This window comes from Vipera ursinii (assembly GCF_947247035.1).
Source record: "Vipera ursinii genome assembly, chromosome: 8".
Taxonomy (NCBI): domain Eukaryota; kingdom Metazoa; phylum Chordata; class Lepidosauria; order Squamata; family Viperidae; genus Vipera; species Vipera ursinii.
The window spans coordinates 26,059,408-26,082,434 of NC_139519.1; the positions used below are offsets into that span (position 1 = coordinate 26,059,408).

The following is a 23,027-nucleotide window of genomic DNA, read 5'->3' on the forward strand; positions in this document are numbered from 1 at the left end:
GCGCCCGCCGCGTCTTCTTGAAGGCGCGTCGCTGTCGCCGCGGAAGGAGTGAGTCGGCCGAGGGAGACACGCCGCGCCGGCCGCGGACATCGCTCGGGACGCCGCTCGTTCCACGCCCCCGCCGCGCGCCCCGCAGGCCGCAGAAGAAGCCGAGCCGGCCGCGCTTCGTCAGGATGGCTCCCGCGCCCCGTTGGCCCTGCCTGCCGCTCCTCGGCCGCCTCGTCCTAGCGGCGCTGGCTTGCCTGCCCCCGCTCTCCGGTGAGCGTCCCCGCCGCGGCCGCTTCCTTCCCCGGGCCCTTCGCTCGCTCCGCCGGGAGGCCGCAGCCGCGCCCGAGGGGCCACCCGAGCCGTCCTAGGCCGCTCGTTGCCCTCCGGCGCGCGGCGGGAGGGCGCGGGCGAGCCGGGCGTAGGTTTAAGCCGGGCTCCTCGGGGCTGAGATTTGGGGCGCTCTCCGATCGGGCCGCGACGTCCTTTGGAGAAGAGCTGACCCGCAGAGGCTTTTGTGCCGCCGCAGATTCCTTGGCTGTCATGTCGGTGGACCTGGGGAGCGAATCCATGAAGATCGCTCTGGTCAAGCCCGGGGTCCCCATGGAGATCGTCTTAAACAAGTGAGTGGCTCGGCTCCGGCTCTGTGGGAAGCGTCTCCCTCTGGTGCGGCGGGTGCCTCGGCCTGCAGGCTCTGGGGGGGCTCCTCGTGGAAGGGAGACTTACTGGCGTGACTGGCCTGCCTTGCTTTAGGGAGTCTCGAAGGAAAACCCCAGTAGCCGTGGCCCTGAAGGAGAACGAGCGCCTCTTTGGTGAAAGCGCAGTGGGAGCGGTAAGCCCTCAGATTCCCTTTTCTCTTTGTCTCCCAATCAGTATTATTTATTTCTCAATGGCTCTTGAATCGAGTTTGTGCTATTTCTGCCCTGCCTCTGCTCTTCTTTTTTCTCCACGCCCTCCAGTCATTAAGCAGCTCGCAGGTTCTCATTGCCTTCTGGAGTCACGCTGCAAAATGCAGAGAGAGGTTTCGCATTTAGAAATAGCTCTGTTTGAGCTTTATTGTGAGAAAAAACATTGCTGCTGCATAGATAGATAGATAACCTTTATTGTCACTTTTACTGTGGGACAATGGCACACATTAAAAATTTAGTTGCTTGCTCTCATAACACGCATTTAAGCATCTTATGTACAACATACGTATAGACCTACCCCCCTACCTATAAGTAAAATATAAATATTAATCGCCGTCCATGTTGAATATATAACGGAAAGAGGACACTTTAGAGTTCACAGGGTTAGTACAGCATGAAACTGACTGAATCTGGATGTTCTGCTTCAGATACCGTGGAGCCTCCTCCCAGAAGGTAACAAGAAAATCAGGTCATGAAGAGAACGTGTAGTGATTCAGACAATCTTATATGTAACATTGTGCGTTGTGGTGCTTTTATTTTACAGGCTATCAAAACGCCAAAGGTCACATTCCGTTATTTCCAAGACCTTCTGGGCAAACATTTTGACAACCCCCAAGTGGCTCAGTACCAGTCACGGTTCCCAGAGCATCAGCTGGAGAAAGATGCAAGAAGGGAGACTGTCACCATTAGGCTCTCGGAGTGAGTATCCACAGTGTCTTTTGCACTGCTCAGACACAGCAACCAAGTTGAGTCACAGAGTCTTGTACCTCCTGGAAACGAGTCCTGTGTTTTACTTTATTTTTTTCCTTCTGGACATTGATCATGTGTACCAAATGTCTGTGGGAATAACTGTGGTGTGGGGTAGACACCTTATCATTCAAGGAGTGGGATTTGAACCATTTGCACTTGTCACATGGATAGAAACTATAAGCATCTTTAAGGGGACTTTATCGTTCTTCTTTGCAGCAAGTTGCAATATTCTCCGGAAGAGATGCTGGGTATGGTCCTGAATTATTCTCGGGCACTGGCTGAGGACTTTGCAGGTTGGGATTACTTTTGTTTATACATGAGAATTTACTTTTGGGAATGGATGCTGGTAAAAGGCTGGGAAAGTGATTTTCCAGGTGGTGTTAAGTTTTTTTCTGTTAGGCCCATCTAGCAGTAGGGAGCAATGAGATTAGGTTGCAATAATAGATTGCTTCCCAAGCTTTTCCCCCTGAAATGTTAGCAGGAGGAGATGTAAACATGGAGAGACAAGTATTTTCAGGGTCAATCACATCCCTTTGCAAAGTGTAATCTTCTAAAAATGGGGATGGTCCTTACCTTGCTAATTTTTAAATCATTCTTCTGGGGGATATTTGGAGTGTGCAATTAGTTTTAACATAATTTTAACTTTGTTGTAAGCTTTTGACAGGAACTTATCAACAATGCTCCAAGCATTGCATAATTCTAGATCTTTGTTATATTGTTGATAATGTTTGAGTTGTTTTTAACAATAATGTGTTAGCTGGCTAGTATGTTGCTGAAATGAGATTAGTGTTGTAAAGAAATCCATTTTGAAAGTTACATATTGCCCGCAAATGAAATAAATGACAGGAAGTTAAAAGGTACTTGAACTGTGAGCTAACTGGCTGCTTTCACTGATCCTTCAGAGCAACCAGTCAAAGATGCAGTAATCACCATTCCTGCATACTTCAACCAAGCAGAGAGGAGAGCCGTTCTGCATGCAGCCAAAATGGCTGATCTCAAGGTTCTGCAGCTCATCAACGATAACACTGCCGTGGCCTTGAACTATGGCGTCTTCCGGAGGAAAGACATCAATGCCACAGCTCAGGTGGTTTTGGCCAGGGAGGTTGGTGGGTTGGGACAAACTGCATGGTGCACTATTCAGAAAGAACGGTCTCTTTCCCAGTTTAAAGATAAAGCTTTTGTTGATTTAGTGATCATATGCCATCAGGACAGTGTTTACTCTTAGCAACCACAGAAATAGATTTTTTTCAGGACGGTTCATTCCCAGCCTGGTCCTTCAGGCCTTCTCAAATTGAGTCCAGTCCACCTTGCTGTTGGTTATCATCCTCTTTTCTTTCCTTCTGCCTTTCTCAGCTTTATGGACACCCTGCTTCTTTTTGTAAACTGAGGGTTTCACAATCCTATAAAGGAATCAAGACTGTAAGAGCCCAGCAAAGCAGAAATACCACATGTTAACTGGTAGCTTAGGAATAGAGGCCTCTAGGGGTTTCTGGGCCCTGTCCACGGCATCTCCGTGACAGGTGTGGCAGTAGAGAAGGAGCCAGGCTGGGCAGGCCACAGTCTGACTTACTGGCATCCTTTTCCTAGAGGAGGCAGAGGAGTCCTTTGAACTGCAACCTTTTTCTCTTTTCAGAACGTCATGTTCTACGACATGGGGGCAAGCAGTACCATCTGCACTATTGTGACCTACCAAACTCTGAAGACCAAGGACTCGGGGGTCCAGCCTCAGTTGCAGATCAGGGGGGTTGGGTAAGAATCTGATCTCTCATTTTTCTGGCAAGTCAGAAGGAAGAGATGTGCAAATGAGTCAGAGGTTGGAGGGAAGGGAACAGAGGCCAAGCTTCATTTTGGGGTGGGGGGGAGGGTTGGGCTTATTTACAAGTAGCTTTCGTCAATGTCTTTCTGCCCGTGGCTGCTTTTGCTCAGCTTTGATCGGACGCTGGGAGGGCTGCAGATGGAGTTGCGCCTTCGTGACCACCTGGCCAAGCTCTTCAATGAGCAACATCCACGCAAGGATGTCCGTCAGAATCTCCGTGCCATGGCCAAGCTACTGAAGGAAGCCAACCGGGTGAAAACAGTGCTGAGTGCCAATGTGGACCACATGGCCCAGGTAGGTGGTGCCCAGAGCTCTCGACTGCCCCCAGGCGCCAGGAACCTGAGGTTAGCAGCTTGGTAAAGGGGGCAGGAGCAAGCCTGAGGTGATGGTGGCTTTGAGAAGAAGGGGAGCCTCCCATGCTAGTTCTTCGGCGGGAGGATTTGAAGGGGTGAGTTGGGGGCTCTCAGCTTCTCTTTTCTTCTTTCCAGATTGAGGGTCTATTAGATGACATCGATTTCAAGGCCAAAGTTTCCCGACAAGAGTTTGAGAATCTGTGTTCTGATTTGTTTGAGCGGGTGGCGGGACCCGTCCGGCAGGCAGTCAGTAGCGCCGAGATGAGCCTGGTAGGTACAGGAGCCGTGGGAAGCAGCCTTTGGGAGCTGCAGGGCTCCACCAGTTATTAGCAGATGAAACGGAGCCGGACTGCACAGCAGCTGCTCCTTCATTTTATTAATTGGAATGTTCTCATTTCTGAGTTCGCACCTTAGTTAAAAATACATAATAATAAAAGTGCTGCTGACCACCCAGAATTCCTACCGTCGGATAGCAAGACTCAGCCTGGCTCCTGAAATAGGCCCGGTCTCTTTCTCCCACTCCCTCTCAGGATGAAATTGACCAAGTGATCCTCGTTGGAGGGGCTACCAGAGTGCCAAAGGTGCAGGAATTTCTGTTACAAGTAGTCGGCAAGTAAGGATGCTTCCTTGGTTTCCTCCCCGCTGCCTTCTAAGTTGACTAAGCATAGACAGTCGCATCTCACCCAAGGCATCCATCCAGGGTTGTCCCGTTCGGTGCTTTCTCCTGGCCGTGCCTGCAGAGCTCCTGAGAGCCTTGGACTTGCAGGAATGGAGACTGAGGCCAGCTCTTTCCAGCTGGCTGTAGAGCACGGACCCTGGGACTCTGCCATGCCCCCCGCCCCAGGCATTCTCTCCCCTTCTCCTCCAGGGAAGAGCTGGGGAAGAACATCAATGCAGATGAGGCTGCTGCAATGGGTGCCGTCTACCAGGCAGCTGCTCTGAGCAAAGCCTTCAAGGTGAAGCCCTTCATTGTCCGTGATGCAGCCATGTACCCAATCCAGGTAAGGGGAGGTAGGGCCATTGGGGAAGTGCTGGGCATCGGGGGATTGTGCCACTTTCCACAGTGGCGAAGAGAGCAAGCAAGCCATTTCTTTCCCCTTTCCCTTTCACAGGTTGAGTTCACTCGGGAAGTTGAAGAGGGGGACGAGTCCAAGAGTCTGAAGCACAACCGGCGCATCCTCTTCCAGCGCATGGCACCGTATCCTCAACGCAAGGTGATCACCTTCAACCGCTACACGGATGACTTCGAATTCCAGGTCAACTATGCCGACATGGGCTTCCTGAGTGACAGCGACCTACGGTGAGGGCATTTTGGGGCCGGCTGTGGGAGTCCAGCCACTTTTGCCTGTGTAGCTCCCAGGGAAGAAGAATCCCAAGATTGGGCGGAACCCCCAGGCTCTACCTGGTTTGCTTTCAGAGCTGGAGCCTTCACCTGGGCTCAACAGGCTGTGTTCCCTCAGCTCCTTTTGGGACCTGGGGGGGTACAACTGAGGAATAACATTTTTGCCTGGCTTGCATTGGGGTTTGCATCTCAGTGGCAGAGCTGAGAATGAGGCTGCAGGATGAGGAGGGGCCTCGCTGCTCACCAGTCTCCATCTTGATGCAGAGCTTTTGGGTCCCTGAACCTCACAAAGGTGAAGCTGCGCGGGGTGGGCGAGAGCTTCAGGAAACACCTGGATTACGAATCCAAAGGCATTAAGGCTCATTTCAGTATGGATGAGAGTGGCGTGCTGAGTCTCGACCGGGTAAGTCAAGACGGCTGCAGAGTGTGTCATGTTAAACTGAGCAAGTAAGTCAAGTTACATTTTTTCTATTGCGGTCTACTTTGTGAAAGCTTTCACTGTGGTTTTCGTGTGTTTACTTTTTCAAAATGACAGGAAACCCTCCTGTCACCCTTCAGCAGTCACGATTAGGGAGGGCTTCAAAGGCCAGGGACCACAGGTTGCCCACACCTGCTGCTGAGCCTGCAGCTCTAGCCCACGTTACAGGTGCGTTTTTCCTGCCCTCTTCCAGGTGGAATCTGTATTTGAGACAGTGGTAGAAGAAAAACCAGAAGAGGAATCCACACTCACCAGTAAGACCTTCTGTTTAGGAGCAACCTCTGGGCTTTGTGCTTGGTTGGGAGCTCTGTCCCACTTGCCCTTCAGCTCCAGCCAAGGCTTGGCCTTGTCTGAAGTCGTTCTGAGGCTTGTTTCATCTTCCGGGCAGAACTTGGAAACACCATCTCCAGCTTGTTTGGAGGAGGCAGCCCTGGGCCAGAAGCTCTTGAGAACGTGACTGAGGCTGTTCATGTGAGTAAGGGCTGGAGCCTAACGCAGGTGGGGGTGGAGTTACTATCAGCAAAGGGTGGGTCTGGTGGGGATTCATAGCACCCTGGATTTTGCATGGGGCTATACGGCATGTCTGGGTCTTTCAGGAAGCTGGTCTTCATTGGCCATGGGTTTTATGTGGCTCGGGCTGGGCCTCCCAGCTCTCCAGAGTCCCACGTGTCTTGGCTGAGCCGTGTGGCTTTGCAGAGGTGTTCCCAGGGACCCTTGTGGTTTTCCACCCCCAGGAGGAGGAAGAGGCTCAAGCAGAGTTTGGGAGAGATGGCCAGAAGGACCATGCTGGGCCTGCTACTGAGGAAGGCGAGCAGCAGCCGCCCATGTCTCAGGAGAAACCTGCCAGAGAGGCTTCTGCCACTGAGGAGGACCGCCAGGAGGAGGGTGGAGAAAAGGGAGGGTCCAAGGTGAGGCCTCCTGGTTTTTTTTGGCAGGGAAGGCTGGGAGACTTGTGGTTAACGAGCATCATGCTCCAGGTGGAGCAGGGCCACTGGTGTCTCCCCGATCTGTGTCACGTTTCATCCGTGGGCTTGTTCGAATCCTTGCCTCCCCTTGGTCTCTGCAATGGCTGGTTCTCAAACTGCAGATGCTTCTGTGGCCCAACTGGCCCCACAAGGAGCGACTGGCCCTGACTGCCCCCCCCCCAATAAGTGACATCATCTGTGTGATCCAGTGAAGCAGGATTCATTGGAGCAATTTGTTCAGTTGACTTAATCTCAGAGGCAGAATAGGACCTCAGTGGCCTCTGGCAAAAGGGAAAATGAGCAGCTGGAAACATTGTTGCTCCGATCTAGGAAACCGCAGATAAAGCAGAGGCTGGAAAGGGGGAGGACCCCGGGAAGAGCCCCGGGAAGGCAGCCGTGGTGGAGGAGGAGGAGAAGAAGGCCAAGAAGCTGAGGCTGGTGGAGGAGATTGCAGTGGAGCTGGACGTGCACGATGTGCTGGAGCTGCTGCCGGAAGAGCTGCAAAGCTCCAGCCTGAAGTAGGCATGGGGGGTGGTCTCCCTTGGGGTCAGCCCCACAGGAGGAAGGTCCCCTCCTGGCCATCTTTTAATCTCTCCCAACATCAGGTTGCAGGAGCTGACCAAAAGGGACCTGGAGAAGCATGAGAGGGAGAAGTCAGCCAACAGTCTCGAGGCCTTTGTTTTCGAGACCCAGGTACGAGGCTGGCCAGAGCAGCCTGGCCACAGCTAAGCCTCATGTGGGAGCTGCCCGATCTCCTCTGAAGCGGTCGAGCGGCAGAGATCCCTCGGCCGGCCAGGAGGAAACGAGGACAGCTGCCTGAGGCACGTCCCCAGGTGTCCTTGGAGGTTCTCCTTTAGGAAACGAGTCCCTCTCGTGCTTTTCAGGACAAGCTCCATCAGGAGGAGTACCAGTTTGTTGCAACCGAAGAAGAAAGGGAGGAAATATCCAGGAAACTGAGTGAAGCTTCCAGCTGGATGGAAGACGAGGGCTATGCAGCCCCAACAAAGGTTAGATGTCACCAATGTAAAGCTGAGAAAGAACCAGTGGGTGGCTCTAGGATGGGAAGACACGGGCAACGTGTGCACCTCCAGAGGCTGCTGGGTCGCAGTTCCCAGCTTCCCCACTACCAGCCATGTTGGCGGAGGCAGATGGAACCTTGAAATTGTAGCTGACAGGGTGGGGGGCATTTTGTGTGCCCTTTCCTTGTCGGGAGCTCGTAGGAAGAGACCGCATTGCCTCAGCACGGGGTTGCTCAATCAGGGCAGCAGCCTGGCATGTGGCTGATGGTTTCCTGCCACCTCCTCCTCGATTCAGTGTTTCACTCGGTTGCCACAAATAGCCCCGTGCATGAGTCACCATTATTGCAACGCATTTGACCAGCTCTCCTGGCATTCATGTTTTCTTCATGTTCTGATGAGCTGTGAAGCTCACTGAGATGTGGTCCATTAATCGTGGTCTAACTGCTGGCTTAGTTTCTGCATGGATCCCCTCCTGCCATACCAGGAACCCTCCAAGGATGGCTTTGTGCCAGGCTCCATTTCCTCTCTCTTGCGATTCCCAGGAGCTGAAGGAGAAGCTTTCGGAGCTGAGGAGGGTGTGCCGGAGCCTCTTCTTCCGGGTGGAGGAGAGAAGGAAGTGGCCAGATCGCCTGGCTGCCCTGGAGAGCCTGCTGAATCACTCCAGCATTTTCCTTAGGTAGGAAGGAGGCAGGCCAGGGCAGAGGATGAGGGCCCTTAGACCTGCCCCCCTCCACCCTTGGGAGAATTTTCAGCTTCTGCAGCTGGGATTGCAGATGTCCAAAGTGCCCAAGAGGTAGTCGGAGACAAAGCCTTGCAGCTTTTCACTCCTTCCTTAGCGTTTTATGAATTGTGGGGCATCTTTGATTCTGTGAGCGGAAGCTAGAAAAGAGATTTCTGGGAAAGACTTCCAATTGAGGGGCCTCGATTACTGAGTTAAATGGAACTGCAGTTTTATTAGCAAAAATGGAGAGTGTGCCCTGAAGTCCAGCCTGGTGGCTTGAAAGAAGTTCCAGGAGGCACCAGCCACCCTCTCTCTGACGCAGGGGAGGGCCGCCTGGAGTGGGAGTTGCCCCCTGTGCTAGAGGCACCTGCGCCTGAGTTATGCTTCAGGTGGGCTGAACCCCTTTCCTGCTCCTTTCAGAGGGGCCCAAATGATCCCAGAGCCTGATCAGGTATTCACCGAGATCGAGCTAAGCACTCTGGAGAAGGCTATCAAGGAGACGGAGGTAAGTGCAACCACAGGAGGCGCCCACAATGTTGGGGATCCTGGTCCCAGCGAAAGGGGGCATCTTTGGAGGACCCACAAAAAGGAGTGGCGCAATAGCTGCCTATGCAGCAACAGACAGACTTGGGTTCGAGAGCTGCACTTAATCCCCAAAACCACAGGCAGTTTCTGCTCCAGGACCTGTTAGTGCTCTTCCTATCTTCCAGTTCCTCCTTTGGGGCAGGAGATCAATTTCCCAAGGTCGCTTTGCCCCGGGGGGAGGGGAAGAATCTCCAAACGGCCTAGCCAGGATTTGTGGCCAGTCAGATTCCTCAGGTGGCCCTGTTGAATTCTAGTCGTCTCAGCCTTTATGACATGAAATGGTAAAAGGCAGCTGTAATGTCCCTCAGGAGGGGCCCTGGGAGGATCTCCCACACTGCGTTCCCAAGGTGAGGAAGTGGCTTCTTAGGCAGTAAGCGGCCGGGAGATGAGTGCCACTTGCCTTTTCCCAGGTGTGGAAGAACGAGACGCTGGCCGAGCAGAACAAGCTGCCCCCCACCGCCAAGCCTGTTCTGCTTTCCAAGGACATTGAGATGAAGATCGCAGGCTTGGACCGTGAGGTGCAGTACCTTCTCAATAAGGCCAAGTTCTCTAAGCCCAGGAAGAGGGAGAATGTTACCAGAGCAGAAGCCACCAGGAACGCCACTGGGTCCCTGGAGAATGGCAAGGCCGCTCCTCCCAGGCAGGAGACTCGGAAAGGTGAGCAGACCTTCTGGCAGGTGCTCTCAGCCTCTGGATGCCTGGACCGGAAGCCGGAGCAGTCCTCAGAAGCTCCCGGGGTGCCCTTCGCTATACTGCACGTTGGGGGTGGAAATGAGGGAGAGCTGCCTTCAGCGCAAAATGGTCTCTCCACAACCCAGGAGCAGATCAACCGGAGGATGCCAGCCCAGCCAAAGAGCCCCCCACGGAGCAGGAAACGCCGCTGGATAATGAGTTGGACCCAGACGGAGGTAAGGAAACCCTGCTGAAGGGGGAGGGCTGGAACTGGGTCGAGGAAGAGGAGGAAGCCTTGCCTTGGTTCTTCCTTGGGTCACACTGGAGTCCAGGCACCGGCTTTCCAGGCAGGAGGTCCCCACATTTGTCCAGGGCCACAAACGCTACAGCACCACAGTGGCATTTGTTTACCTGTAGTCCTCACTCACTGACCACTTGCTCATTTACCAAATCAGTGGGGAAGCCAGCAGGGAAGGTCACAAGTTGCTCTGGACAGTTTCCCTTGTCTCCTTGTGCTTGCACTGACCCACAGCCTCTTCTCAGCCATCCTGCCCTCATGCAGCACCAGGCCCCGCTTACCTTGACCTCCCTGCGGCTCTCCCCTCCCAGCACCCCCAGGATCCTGACCTGGGTCTCCTGCCACTTGCCAGTTAATGGCCCGTTTGCCTTGGAGTTAGGACAGCAGCTGGGGCTCCCTAAGCAGCTGGGGGGCATGTAGTGATGAGCCTTACGGCCACCTTGCTCAGTAAGAGCAGTCCCTGTCCCAAAGGCCATCGTAGCCCAAAGAGTTTACCTGCATCATTTCCAGCATGGCTGACATTCCACACAGATGATGGGAAAATAATGCTAGTTGAATGGATTTTGTGCAAAGCTGCTTAAGTGGTCTGGAACTTCCCACTAGCACCTGGCAGGGAGCTGAGCACAATCTGGACACTCGGTCCCAAGTGAGCACCTTGATTGGCCAGAGACCACGTGGGGTTGTGGACTGTCCTTCTGCGACAGCAAAAGGCCAAGCAGGATGTTTCTCAGAATGTTTCATGATCCTTGCATCTGAACATTTAACTGTGATTGTTTTCATCTTTAATGTAGGCCCACAAACAGGTAAAACAAAAGAAGAGACCAGAAGTAATGATGAATTATAACACTTCCTCAAGTCCCTGTGTGCATCATCAACATCTATTTATTTACAGTTAATTTTACTGTTTTTATGATGGACATGGTTAGCGGAACATGGCACAAACTGATGACAAAATAGAATTGTATTTTTCCCCCTTTTTGTTTGGGGAGTTTGTTCTTGCTCATTTGGAAATTTTGTGCTGTATCAACTCCTTTCTTTAAAGACGACTTTCAGCTCTTTGGAAATATTTGTGGTGTCTGACCCAGCTTTTTCCTGGGATCAGCATTTTTCAGCAATGGATTAAACCCACCTGGAATTCTCTAGGACACGGTACAGTGCATCTGCTCTGGGCTCTGCTTTTGATGCAGAAAGCAGGGCCTGGAGTGGCTCTCCTTACATGGAAAACTGAACGTGGTATGCAGATGAAGCCTGCCTCAAAGGCTCCTTGGGCATTTTGCTGCTGCTGCTGCCGCCGCCACCATTGCTACTGCTATCATTGTCCTTATTCCGCAGCTCTGTGTCACAAAGATGAAACATAAACGGATAGGCAGTAACAGTCTGAAGAAGCCTTAAATGTTCTGTATTGTATCATGAGGAGATGATAAAGAATAGAACCGCCCAGGAGGGAGGCCGTCAACCCCCAGGCTGGCCGCTGACAAAGCAAGAGAGAACCAGTCTCCTCTGCCCTGCTTTCGGTTCACAATGCTGTGGCCAAGTTTTGCCTCATTCTGTACGTTTCAAGGGGTCTCTGTTACGCAAGAGGGCGGGTGGGCGTTCTTTGCTCCTATAGGTGGTAGAGTCTGATTTCTGGTAATCACTTTAACGACTCTGGGCATGATTCTAACTGGGCTTTTTTGGGGGGGTTCGTATGATAGAGGAGTAGGAAGGGGTTACCAAGGCTGGCTGTTTCTGAGTATTTGGCTGCTGGGCCTTGAACTACTAAGGTGAGAAATGAAGCTTTTTCACAGTATGAAAAATGTAGCCCTGCAGGAAGGCAGAGGAAGATCCCTTTTCTCTGTTCCTATCCTCAAGGAAGCTCCTTTGTAGGGACAGGAAAGGAATATTTTGTATTTGTCGATGATGCCCAGCCTCGGCCCAGAGCAAACACCGTTAGACTGAAATGCGTTCAGAAGTGTGAATGTTGAGTTTCTAACTAGGTTCCCCAGAGCGCAGCAAACGTCAAAGGCCGACCCCGCAGCGAGCGGAGGAGCAGGGAAGGCCCGCTCGACGGAGCTTTGGCAGCCTGCCTCCGCGCCTTCCCCGGGGCGAAACTGCCTGCCGGGGCTTCGCGGCTCTGGAAGCGCCCCTCGTGAGGACCGCGACGCCTTCCGGGCAGGGCGCGCGTTCGCCGGCCAGTCCCGAGGAAGCCGCTGCAATCGGCGCCGCCGAGCCGCCCCGCGAGGGACGGCGGCAACAAAGGGCGCCGCGGCGGTTGGCCGACTTCCTTCTAGGGGGCTGTGCCCGTGCAAGGCGCATGCGCTACCGCGGGCCTAGGCAAAAGGAAGCGGCGATTGGACGGCTGGGGAACGACGTCCGCCTTGGCCAATGGGGCAGCGGGCGGGGCGTCTCGGGCCTGGCGAGGAAGCGCGACCGTCTTCCGGCGGGGGGGGGGTTCGTCGGGCTGTCCCGGGGCGAGCCGAGGGAGGCGCGGCTCTTCTCCGAATTGCGGAAGGCCCTTTTCCGCCCGCCCGCCCGCTCCCTGGGGGGACTCCGCGTGGGCTCGTGGGAGCCTCCGGGCGGGCCGGCAGAAAAGCGCTCCTGGATCTCTTCGGAGGCGCTGCGGGAGAAGCAGCAGCCGCCGCCGGATGCGCCCCGTCCTCCGGTTCGGCCTGAAGCTTTCCCCCCCGCACACGCACAGGCACACCGCCGTTCTGCCGGGCCCTGCCCCGACTCGGGGGCGGCGTCTTTGCCGACGGACGCTTCGGCCTGAAGGCTGCTTTTGGAGGCCTTTGGGCAGCCTGGGCAGAAGCCCCGCGGCGGCTTTCCTGGCCTGAAAAGATCCGGGATGGATCAGGGCCAGTTTTTCCAGGACGCCTTCGGGGACCGTCCGGAATCCCCCCGGCACCTCCGCTCTGCGAAAGAACTGGTCGTCTCCAAAATACCTAGCAGCTTCAGAAACTAATTTTGGGATGCTGTTGTGATACCACCAAGGTTTACGTTCCTGAACACGTATGTTATTTAAATAAACAGATACACTTTCCACCTGATTTTCTTTACATTTTTGATTTTAGACTTTAATGGGAAGCTAATGTCAGCCTCAAGCACAGCCTGATTTATTACTACAAGTAAAATAAAAATTTGCAAATCGATTCTGAAACCTTCGCCGAAAGAAAAATTAAAAGGTGGAGATAAAATTGAGGCTCAAGGAATCTGGAGCAGTTCTTTTTTCTGAAACTTTTGTGTTGCGGCTAATTAAGAATTTGCAGAATGGATACTGAAACAGACGGACGCTAAACAAGGTGCCAGAATTGAAATTAATACTGTCCCCATTGAAGCACTAGGAGTCCTTCCCCAATCTTCCATGGTGAGCCCAAGTGATGGGGATAGTCTCCAAAGAGTCTGCTAGATGTAATGGTTCTAGCCTAGAAAGCAGAAAACTGACTGGGCTAGTCCCTCTATCTCAGCCCAGCCCACCTCAAAGGGCTGTTGTCATAGGAGGAAGGACTATTATGTATGTTTACTGCCTTGAGTTACTACAAAGTGATAAAGACAATAAAAATCTAATAAATACATTTCAATTGGCAAAGAGGTTGCTTTTATTGGGCAACTTATATAGCCCTGCAATCGCTACCCCTGCATCCCAAGTTGCCTGGTTAGACATCAGCAAGGGAAGGCTATGTATTAAATGAGGATTAAGTGTATAGCAAATATTAGGTACCTGTTATGGCAAAGGGAAATAATTACCTAAGTGGGATTAGAGCAGGAAATAATACATTTTGCAAGAGCTAGCTTGTCTAAGTAGCCTCTCTTCCAGGTGTTAATTTAAAAAATCCAGGCCATTCAGAAGAAGAGGTATATCAGTAGTAAGTCAACAGGGAGAGAAATTTTAGTACTTCTAAGGCTTCTTCCATTACTTGCCCAGAGAGCCCCTTCCCTGCATTAAAAGCATTTCCACTGGCTGGCTTTTCCTTCTGGGCAGCATTCCAAGACCTGTCAGTGTCCTTTAAGGACCTTTGCCCTTTGGGACCTACATACTTCTGGAGTGTGATGAAACCAAATATTGAGGCTCCGGCTAGAGCAGCCCCATCCTTAGCTGTTAGACTGGAAGGCCAGCCTTCTGCATAGGTGGACTTTTATTTTATTTGCCCATGCTTTGAACTAAACTGTGATTCTCATTTCCTTACATCAATGGCTCCTCCATAGCACACCTGCTCCTGGTATTTTGTTCTTCTGTCCATAAGCTGATATGTCTCGAAGGTATAATGAAATATTATTGTGCTTGGGGGTGGGTGTTCCTAATTTTTAATCTGCCTGCTGTGCCCAGATGGTCTTGTGCTCAAGCAGATAAATATATTGTGCTGAAGTTGCCTTCTCCAATGGACGGCATTTGACCCGCGTTCTGTGTGTTTCTCAGCTTGCAGCAGCAGTGTAGCCTGCCGAGAGCCAGGTGCTGCTGTGAAGGAAGGTGGATAGGAGGGCCAGTCCTGACGCAGGAGGCTGCTTGTTCCAGGAAGACCTTGATCCGCCCTGTTTGATCTTGCACTATTTGAGCTCAGAGGTCAGGACGAGGGAGTGAAAAAAAAGCCTCACTAATCTTTGTATTCTGGACACACTGTTTGTAACAGGCTGGCTCTGCAGGACTCCCACTGTGGGTGGGGACCTTTATACTGACCTCTGTGTCCCGCCTGGCCCTCAAGTTAAACATTCTCCAGAAAGCGGCCAGGAGCACGGTTGAGATCAAACCAGCCAGAACTTTAACAAAGTCTCTGGCCGGCAGAGAGACAGTCAGGCAGCTGCTGGCTCCCTCTTTTGAACCCTTTGCTGCCACCCGTCCTCTCCCCTCAGCCAGCAACTCTGCTGTGCCTGCAATTTGGACTCCTAAAAGCGTAACGGCCAACTCCTTCCCTCCACTTTCTTTCTTAGCTCTCGGAAGCACAAGCACGCCCAGCAATGGCGGCAAAGAATTACAGCTATCACCGATTTGTCATATTCACTGCTATGTATGTTGGGTACACCTTGTACTACTTCAACAGAAAAACCTTCTCATTTGTGATGCCTTCAATCATGGAAGAGGTACAATTGGACAAAGATGATTTGGGTGAGTTTGTCCCTCCCTCCCTCCCTCCCTCCCTCCCTCCCTTCCTTCCTTCCTTCCTTCCTTCCTTCCTCCCTCCCTCCCTCCCTCCCATTTGTTCATGGGATCCTTGGAGAGAGGATACTGCTATGTATGTTGGGTACACCTTGTACTAGTTCAACAGAAAAAACCTCTTTGTGATGCCTGTCTGAGCCCCTCTCACGCCAGGTCCTGGCGACTGTGCCGTTGAGTTTTTTCCGGGGCTCTTGTCCAATTTAGGTCTCATCACCAGCAGCCAATCTGCCGCTTACGCCATTAGCAAGTTCGTTAGTGGTGTCCTTTCAGACCAACTGAGTGCCCGCTGGCTCTTCTCTTCTGGCCTCCTCTTGGTGGGATTAGTCAACGTGCTGTTTTCCTGGAGTTCCACCGTTGCCCTGTTTGCCGGACTGTGGTTCTTCAACGGGCTGGCCCAAGGCCTGGGCTGGCCCCCCTGTGGCAAAGTGCTGCGCAAGGTAAGCAGACGAGCCAATTTTTTCCCTGCAGGGGCAGTTTGGTCCCTGGGAAGCCACTAGAAGGTGCCCCCTCTGTGTGGGTGGCCCCTGACTCTGCCTTTCACTATGCAGAGCTCCAAGCTGAGAACACCTCATTGGCTGACTTTTTGAGCTAGTGCTGGGAGCTTGCAGGTCTTTAATGGAACCAAGAACTGTCCTTGCAGCTGTGGGGAGGCAGAGGCCGCACCTGTGCTCTCTGCTGGTTAGAGATGTCATTTTTCTTGGTGGGGCTTGAATTGGCAAGGGCAACAGGAGCTATAAATTGCAAACCATATCACGTTGCTCTCAGATATTTTGGAAATACTTGTCCCCTCCTTTGGGCCTAAGCAAGTGGCCTAGTTCAGAGACAGCTGGGCCTTTGGTAGCTAGGAGCAGAGTCTGGCCAGCTGGCTGCCTTAAAAGACTATGCTGACCAAAGGCCAGTCTGATCTACAAATACTTCTGGGAAACTGTTACTCCAGTGACTGCCTGCTTCTGCTTAAGTTCCCTCACAACTCCACATTCAGAGGCAAGGACTAACTGTAGAAGTCATGACTTGAGCTCCCTGATAACCCAGAATTAAGCTTTGTGGGGTGTCTGCTGCATTGCTTGACCTCATCTGTACCATGAACTTGGAGAGGTGGAAGGCACAGGCCCCCATGTCTGCTGCCACTAAAAAAGTCTGCTATATTTTTTATTAAATGCTCTTGTCAACTGCTTTGAGGAAATCACACTAAACAATTGATGTGGAAATGCACTTCATTTTGCACTCTCTATCTCCCTTCTCTATAGTGGTTTGAACCTTCCCGGTTTGGGACTTGGTGGGCCATCCTCTCCACCAGCATGAATCTGGCCGGAGGGATCGGGCCCATTGTGGCAGCGCTGATGGCACTGAGTTACGCCTGGCGCACTATCCTAGCCTTCTCTGGCTCACTGTGTATGGTTGCCTCCTTGGTGTGCCTGCTGCTGATTAAGAATGAGCCTTCAGACGTGGGACTGTCCAACCTTGACTCTCAGCCCAAGAAAGGGAAACAAGGTGAGTGTGTGGGAGATCGTGTCCCCCTGATCAGAGACTGCCATCTTCAGGACCATGAAAACAGCCTTTTCCGTTCTGTCTCCCTCCTCCCACCTCCCACCTCCCGGCCTTCTGGAACTACGTAGAAACTTTGCTGTGAACTGAAGCCAGGGATGCAGGTTTGTTATAAGTGTCCCTCTTCATGAAGAACGGCTTTTATCCTCATAAGAGTGCCTTCCATTTGAATCCCAGTTACATATGGGGGAGTTGTGTGCTAATCAATGTAGCAACCTATAAGGCTAATCTATCAATAAGCCAGTCAGGCTTCTTTTGCATAGCAGAGATGAAGCAGGTAGTCTGACAGGAGGACGGTCAGGTTGCTGAATGGTCTCTTCCTTACAGACTCCTCGAAGGATGACAGCACCTTGGCAGAGCTGCTTTGTTCTCCATACCTTTGGGTCCTTTCTTCGGGCTACCTGGTGGTGTTTGGTGTCAAGACATGTTGCACCGACTGGGGACAGCTATTTCTCATTCAGGAGAGAGGACAGTCTGCCCTTGTGGGTAGGAGGCAGCGCCTTTCTCCTGGGGTTTTGAGAGCTTAGCACGTCCCAAAGGTGGACGCTTGGCTTGGGTAAGCCAGACTCTGTTCTGTGGGGAGGTCTTTTGCATGACTAACCAGGGGAGGTGCCAGGAGTGCAACAGGCAGGGATGCAGCCTCGCTGGAATTGTCACTGTGCTCTTTGCTCTTAGGCAGTTCCTACATGAGCGCCTTGGAAATTGGTGGCCTGGTGGGCAGCATTGCTGCTGGCTACCTTTCAGACCGTGCAGTGGCCAGGGTAAGCATGAAGGAGAAAAGGCAGCCCTGAAACCCCACATAAGTCCTGCCTGGGTGTCAAGACAGACGACTTTGTCTGGGATGGGTTGACAAGACGCTTCGTAACAGCACTTCATTTTGGATCCGTGTGTGTGTGTGTGTTGCAGGTAGGTCTCTCAATCTACGGAAACCCTCGGCATCCCCTGCTCATCCTGATGATGGCCGGCATGGCTGCCTCCTTGTTCCTCTTCCGAGTTACAGTTACCGGCAGCTCCGGCAAGGTAAACCATAGGAAGGAGGCTCAGTTATACCAGACTGACGTTGAAGGGAGTCAAAGCTGTTACTCTCCGGGAGGGAATTGGGTTTTTTCCCCCCAATCTCATCTCATTTACGTTGTCCCTGTTTGAGTAGATAGTGAAAGGTGGCCATTCTGAATGCTTTTACCTTTAGGCCAATGCCACATCTTGTGAGGATTTCCACAATTGAAATGAACTGTGTTTTTAGAAACAAATTTTAATAGAACAAAACAAAGTTTTGCAATTTTCAAGGAAACAAAACTGGGTTTCTGAAATCAGGGTGAAATTCATTTCCTGGATAGATTCTTTGCTTCCTGAACTTTTGGCAATTACAAGCCCATCTGTTGAAGCCACAGTAGGCCAGTTATGGGTTCCTCCCAAAACTGAGGTGTTTCCTCCTCTGGCTTCAGCTCAAAAAGCTTCTGAGAATTCCAAGGACGGAATCTTCAGATACTAATGATGATGTCCCAGTCATGGGGAATAATTGGTCTTCTGCCATTAATTTAAAAATTTTAGCTAGCAAAGTTGCTTTGGAAAATTACTGGTAAGGGTTTTCCCCTTCTGGGGTTTCTGCTTCTGCATACAATTATTACTGTGCTTTGTCTTTTCCAGACATTCGCTCCTTGCTCATTTCCCTTCTTTTTTTTCCCAGGGAAATTACTCTTGGAATCAATTCCTCTACCCTCTGGCTGATCTTGTGGGCTTTACAGAACATGAGGTCTTTGTTTTCTCTCTCTCTCTCTCTCTCTCTCACACACACACACACACATACAGACACACATGCACAGATTATGTCAATCATTTTATGTTGCTTCACCCACCCACTTGGTGCCAGGTGCAGGATCATTAGCACTAGCTTCTAGCCAGAGGTGGGAGACACCCCACCTCTGCAGAAAGTTCTCCTCACGCTTTCCTAGTTATGCCATGCTTTAGATTGCAGTGAGGTTTGATATTATAGTACTCTGATCTAAAAGTTACCTTAAAATAGCAGTTGGCTGGGGTGCTGTTATTTCTCACTTTCTTAATGGGTTACTGAGAAACAACAATTAACGGAAGAAAGGATTAAACCTTGCTGTGCTTCATCCAAGGTACCATTTTGCAGTCGGTGATGAGGAAAAGGAGTCCAAGTGGCAAGTGCAGGCGGCAGGGGAAGGTATCCTAGTCGTACACCTAACCTTTTGTCCTGCTGTCCTTGTAGCTCTGGATCTTGCTGTTGGGAGCCGTCTTTGGATTCTGTTCTTATGGGCCAATTGCTCTGTTTGGCATAATAGCCAATGAGAGTGCACCGTCCAACCTGTGTGGCACCTCTCACGCCATCGTTGCCCTAATGGCCAACGGTATGTGAAGACAGAATTGGAAGCGATGGAGGATAAAAGCCCACCTTGCACTCAACTCCCTTTCTCTCTTTTCAGTGGGAGGCTTCCTGGCTGGTCTACCTTTCAGCACAATTGCCAAACACTACAGCTGGGAAACAGCCTTCTGGGCAGTGGAGGTGATCTGCATAGCCAGCACTCTGGCCTTTTTCTTTCTGAGAAATATCCGCACCAAAATGGGTCGTGTGCTAAAGAAAATTGACTGAAGGGCCGCAGGACTTTGCTGCAAAGGAGCCTTCTTGATCCACAGCTAGAAGTTCAGAAAGGAAAAAAGGCAGCTCTAAGCAGGTTTACTGCCTGCCTTTATAAAGTGGTAGCAAAATCTCATCTGGTTGTTACTGCCAGTTCTCATCCTTCAAAACCTAATGGATGCCCTTAGTAGTTGGAACTGATGAACAAACATTTGCCTGTCACAGCCTCTGCTGGATTCACTGGCAGCGCCCAGCAGTGGGGACGAAGCAGCTGAATAGAAGTTTCACTTTGAGGAATTGCTTCGCTCACACCCCCTTTTGGTATGTGTTCTTTCCTCATTTCCTACGTTAGATTTTCAAGGGACATTTTCCAAATCTTCCCACAAATTTCACTCAGATATAACCAAACAAGACATGGAAAAGAAGGGAACCATACTTTTACTCTATTTAGCTTCAGTCGATAGTGGGTAAGCTTAGAAGTGGACTAAAAACTACTTTTAGAATTTGAGAAAGGGTAACCCTCAGATCACTTTCTTGATTATATCACAAGCATCAGTATAAACGGGTGTTCAATGTCCCATATCTTTAATAGAAGAAAAGCAGTGTTTAACAGCTGGGGTTGGAACTGCCTAACAGTTCTGCAGCCATGTAGATCTCCAAATGTAATTAGATGCCTTTAGGAATAAATCTTGTTACGTTTACTATAATAGATTCTAAATTATGACTGTTGTATGGAATGTGTGTCAACAAAAATAAAGAATTTTCCAGTAAAAGTTATATCTTCCCTGCTGAAGAGTTTCTGGGAATCGGGTGGCATCAAATAACAATAACATCTACCTATCCCAGGTCCTTAGGAAGGATTTAATGGGTGGATAAAATTGACAGATTCAGTCTAAACATCTGGCTGAGCACATAATAATAAATGTTGTTGGACAATTTATCCTAAAGTCAAGATTAAAGCCTTCTTTCTTTAAAGAAATTTTATTTCTGCATGCAATAAACAAAGTGCCAAGCATACACTAATTGTCTACATGTAGCCAACAAGGTTTCCTTCCAACTCCTGACAGTGGAAGCTGTCCAAACAAGGATGGGGTCGAGGGCCAACTGAAGCAGCAGGAAAATCTTTCCGTTCCTAACCGAAGTAGGAGAACCTGGCCCTATAACCCGGGGACAAAGGGGCCTGCCGCCTTCTCTGCTGCCTCCAGTGCAAGCTTCAAGTTCTGATCAAAGAGCTCACATCTGAAATAGGAGCATAACAGAAGCAGACTTAGAATAAAAGGCCACCCTTGCTATCTACATTTTTCATTCTACCTTTACCAAGGATATTTTCTCATATAAATCAGCATTGTCCCTACATATTTATTGGGACATGCTGAAATATAAGATGGTACGTAAAGAAGACTTCAATGTGCCTTGGAAAAGATTCCTTATTCGTTCTTACTTGCAGATCTCGTGTATGTTAATGTATTGACACTATGGAGGAAACTAGGAAGAAAGAGCACCACGTTTCTAGCAGCACCCCTGAATTACAAGAAATCACGAGAGAAGAAACCAATGGGGGGGGGGTTGGACGCTTCCTCCCTGGGCGGCCAATAGGCTCAGGCCTAGTGCCAGGACCCCTTTTTAGGAAAGCCACCCAAAGCGGACGAGGCCGCCTGGAGGGGCTTCCCAAGACTGAAGGGGTTTCAGGGGCACCTGATTGGCATCTCCAGGGAATAGAAGGGGTTTTTCAGGGCGAAGTCCGAGTAGATCTCGTAGATCTTGCGAAGAAGGGCCTCGATGCCGGCCTGCCGCGGGTCAGCCAGCACCACGAACTTGATCCCTGCGGAGGGAAGGGGAGAGCCGAGGCGGGGCTGGAGGCCCAGAGCCCGCCGCCCTCGGCCCGGCCGCGGCTACCTGTCAGCGTCTGGAAGCAGTACAGCTTGAAGGTGTCCGTCTCCAGCATCTCGATGCCGGAGCTGCCCTGCTCGGGGGAGAGCTGCGACCCGATGGCGAAGAGCCTGCGCGACAAGCGGGGCACCGGTGAGCCGGGGGCCGGGGGCGCCCGGGGAAGCCGCCCTCCCCGCCGACTCACGAGTGGAACATGGAGGCCAGCATCAGCTTCTCGTTGGAGGAGAGCCGCGGGCGGCCGAAGCGGATCGCCGCCGGGTAGTTGGCCGGGTTGCCCAGGAACTCCTGCACGTCCTTCCCGTCGGCGGTCAGGCGCCCGTTCACGTCGGCGCCGTTGATGGCCAGCACGGCGTGGCCCACTGCGGGGACGGCGCGGCTCAGCTGGGCGGCCTCTCCCCCCCCCCGCCCGCCCGCCCGCCCGCCGGCCGCCCGCCCGCCCGCCGGCCGCCCGCCGCCCCGCGCTCCCCGCGCTCCCCGCGCTCACCGCGGATGCCATCGCGCTGCCCGAAGGCCACGAGCACGCGCTCGTCGTGCGCGCGCAGCACCAGGTCCAGCGGGAAGCTGAAGGTCTTCTCGGCCTCGGCTCGCGGCGCGTAGTGGTCCAGCTGGTAGACGAGCCCGCCAGCCTTGTTCACCACGAAGACGCTGAAGATGGCCATCGCGGCCCCCGTAGGCGTTGGAGCGCCACGCCTCTTCCGGGGCCGGCCGGAAGTGCGCTCGGTCGGGGGGCTTCCGGCCTACGCGGATCGCCGCCTTCCTTTCCGACCGGAACCCGCCCAGGAGGAGCACGTTGCGCTGCTAGCTGCGCCATGGTAGGTAGGCCCCGGGCCGGGTGGGCCGGGTAGGCGGCTGGCCGGGAGGCGGCTAACCCCGCTGGCTCTCTCGCTCCCTCGCAGCCGCCCAAAGACGACAAGAAGAAGAAGGACGCGGGCAAGTCCGCCAAGAAGGACAAGGACCCTGTCAACAAGTCCGGCGGCAAAGCCAAGAAGAAGGTGGGCGCCGGGCCGGCGAGGGGCGGGTGAGGGGGGGGTTGTCGGCGGCCCTGACGGCCTTCTCTCCCCGCGAGCAGAAGTGGTCCAAGGGGAAGGTGAGGGACAAGCTGAACAACCTGGTCCTCTTCGACAAAGCCACCTACGACAAGCTCTGCAAGGAGGTGCCCAACTACAAGCTCATCACGCCCGCCGTGGTCTCCGAGAGGCTGAAGATCCGGGGGTCGCTCGCGCGGGCTGCGCTACAGGAGCTCCTGGGCAAAGGTGAGAGGCCGGAGGCACCCAGCTCTCCTGTCTGCAGGAACCTGGCTGTCTTGAAACACTGCAGCCCACAGGCCTCCCTTCCCCAAATTCTCCTGCTCTCTTCCGGGGAGGTTTGCGATCCTCTGATGCGTGTTTTCTCCTGGCAGGTCTAATTAAACTGGTCTCCAAGCACAGAGCACAGGTCATCTACACCCGAAACACCAAGGGAGGTGATGCACCAGCTGCAGGAGAGGATGCTTAAAAAGGTGAGCCCAGATGACCAGTACAGCTCCACATGGCCAAAGAGAACTTGGGTTGACCAACTACATTGCATCAGAGAGACCTAATTTCTTCTTTGGTTTTCTTTGCAGATTTTCAAATGGCTTTCAGAATTACTTGTATAGACATAAAAATAAATTGATTAAACTCTTTGAGGCTTTGTAATGATCTGAGCAAATGCTAATAATTATACAAGGAGTAAAATGGCTTTACTGTTTTTGAATGGCAAAAACTTACAGAATTTGGGTACATGAAAATAAAACATGAAAGCAACAGCTGTATAACAATATGGGCAGTGCAAGTATGCAAGCTATGTCTATCTTGATAAGTAAGTTTGAACAACTTGAGTAAATGGGATATATAGAAAGTCATTGATGAGCTCCTTTGATGGTAATATTTTCTGCAATCTCATATTTGCTTTGTGGATCTTAAACACAAATGCACTGTTTTTAATATTTTGTA

General features: G+C 52.0%; 4 protein-coding genes across 8 annotated transcripts; 3 read left to right on the forward strand and 1 right to left on the reverse strand.

The window, feature by feature from the left end:
- The first annotated feature begins 35 nt into the window (after nucleotides 1-35).
- On the forward strand, nucleotides 36-10,950 carry HYOU1 (hypoxia up-regulated 1). Its single transcript, XM_083368425.1, has 24 exons — nucleotides 36-258; nucleotides 515-608; nucleotides 739-817; nucleotides 1,438-1,592; nucleotides 1,860-1,936; nucleotides 2,546-2,727; nucleotides 3,277-3,392; nucleotides 3,570-3,753; nucleotides 3,948-4,082; nucleotides 4,343-4,425; nucleotides 4,681-4,813; nucleotides 4,925-5,112; nucleotides 5,419-5,557; nucleotides 5,826-5,886; nucleotides 6,021-6,103; nucleotides 6,367-6,540; nucleotides 6,928-7,115; nucleotides 7,203-7,290; nucleotides 7,482-7,604; nucleotides 8,159-8,292; nucleotides 8,758-8,842; nucleotides 9,333-9,579; nucleotides 9,741-9,830; nucleotides 10,684-10,950. The coding sequence occupies exons 1-24, from the start codon at nucleotides 174-176 to the stop codon at nucleotides 10,734-10,736; spliced, it is 2,976 nt and encodes a 991-aa protein (XP_083224551.1). The 5' UTR covers nucleotides 36-173; the 3' UTR covers nucleotides 10,737-10,950.
- A 1,365-nt stretch (nucleotides 10,951-12,315) lies between these two features.
- Nucleotides 12,316-19,941, forward strand: SLC37A4 (solute carrier family 37 member 4). Of its 5 annotated transcripts, none has more exons than XM_083368426.1 (11): nucleotides 12,316-13,170; nucleotides 14,286-14,429; nucleotides 14,795-14,969; nucleotides 15,225-15,457; nucleotides 16,268-16,511; nucleotides 16,893-17,051; nucleotides 17,241-17,326; nucleotides 17,472-17,585; nucleotides 18,253-18,318; nucleotides 18,799-18,937; nucleotides 19,013-19,941. In XM_083368426.1, the coding sequence occupies exons 3-11, from the start codon at nucleotides 14,822-14,824 to the stop codon at nucleotides 19,177-19,179; spliced, it is 1,356 nt and encodes a 451-aa protein (XP_083224552.1). In that variant the 5' UTR covers nucleotides 12,316-13,170; nucleotides 14,286-14,429; nucleotides 14,795-14,821; the 3' UTR covers nucleotides 19,180-19,941. The 5 variants fall into 5 exon arrangements, with proteins under 5 accessions (XP_083224552.1, XP_083224553.1, XP_083224554.1 ...); XM_083368427.1 differs by having other exon boundaries at nucleotides 12,316-12,880; XM_083368428.1 differs by lacking the exon at nucleotides 12,316-13,170 and adding an exon at nucleotides 13,249-14,128.
- Nucleotides 19,942-20,126: 185 nt separating this feature from the next.
- On the reverse strand, nucleotides 20,127-21,752 carry TRAPPC4 (trafficking protein particle complex subunit 4). Its single transcript, XM_083368433.1, has 5 exons — nucleotides 21,539-21,752; nucleotides 21,239-21,413; nucleotides 21,061-21,164; nucleotides 20,860-20,986; nucleotides 20,127-20,403 (listed from the first exon to the last, which is right to left on the reverse strand). Exons 1-5 carry the CDS (start codon nucleotides 21,711-21,713, stop codon nucleotides 20,322-20,324), a joined length of 663 nt encoding a protein of 220 aa, XP_083224559.1. The 5' UTR covers nucleotides 21,714-21,752; the 3' UTR covers nucleotides 20,127-20,321.
- On the forward strand, nucleotides 21,729-22,717 carry RPS25 (ribosomal protein S25). Its single transcript, XM_083368432.1, has 5 exons — nucleotides 21,729-21,866; nucleotides 21,951-22,046; nucleotides 22,124-22,307; nucleotides 22,454-22,552; nucleotides 22,658-22,717. The coding sequence occupies exons 1-4, from the start codon at nucleotides 21,864-21,866 to the stop codon at nucleotides 22,546-22,548; spliced, it is 378 nt and encodes a 125-aa protein (XP_083224558.1). The 5' UTR covers nucleotides 21,729-21,863; the 3' UTR covers nucleotides 22,549-22,552; nucleotides 22,658-22,717.
- The last annotated feature ends 310 nt before the right edge of the window (nucleotides 22,718-23,027 follow it).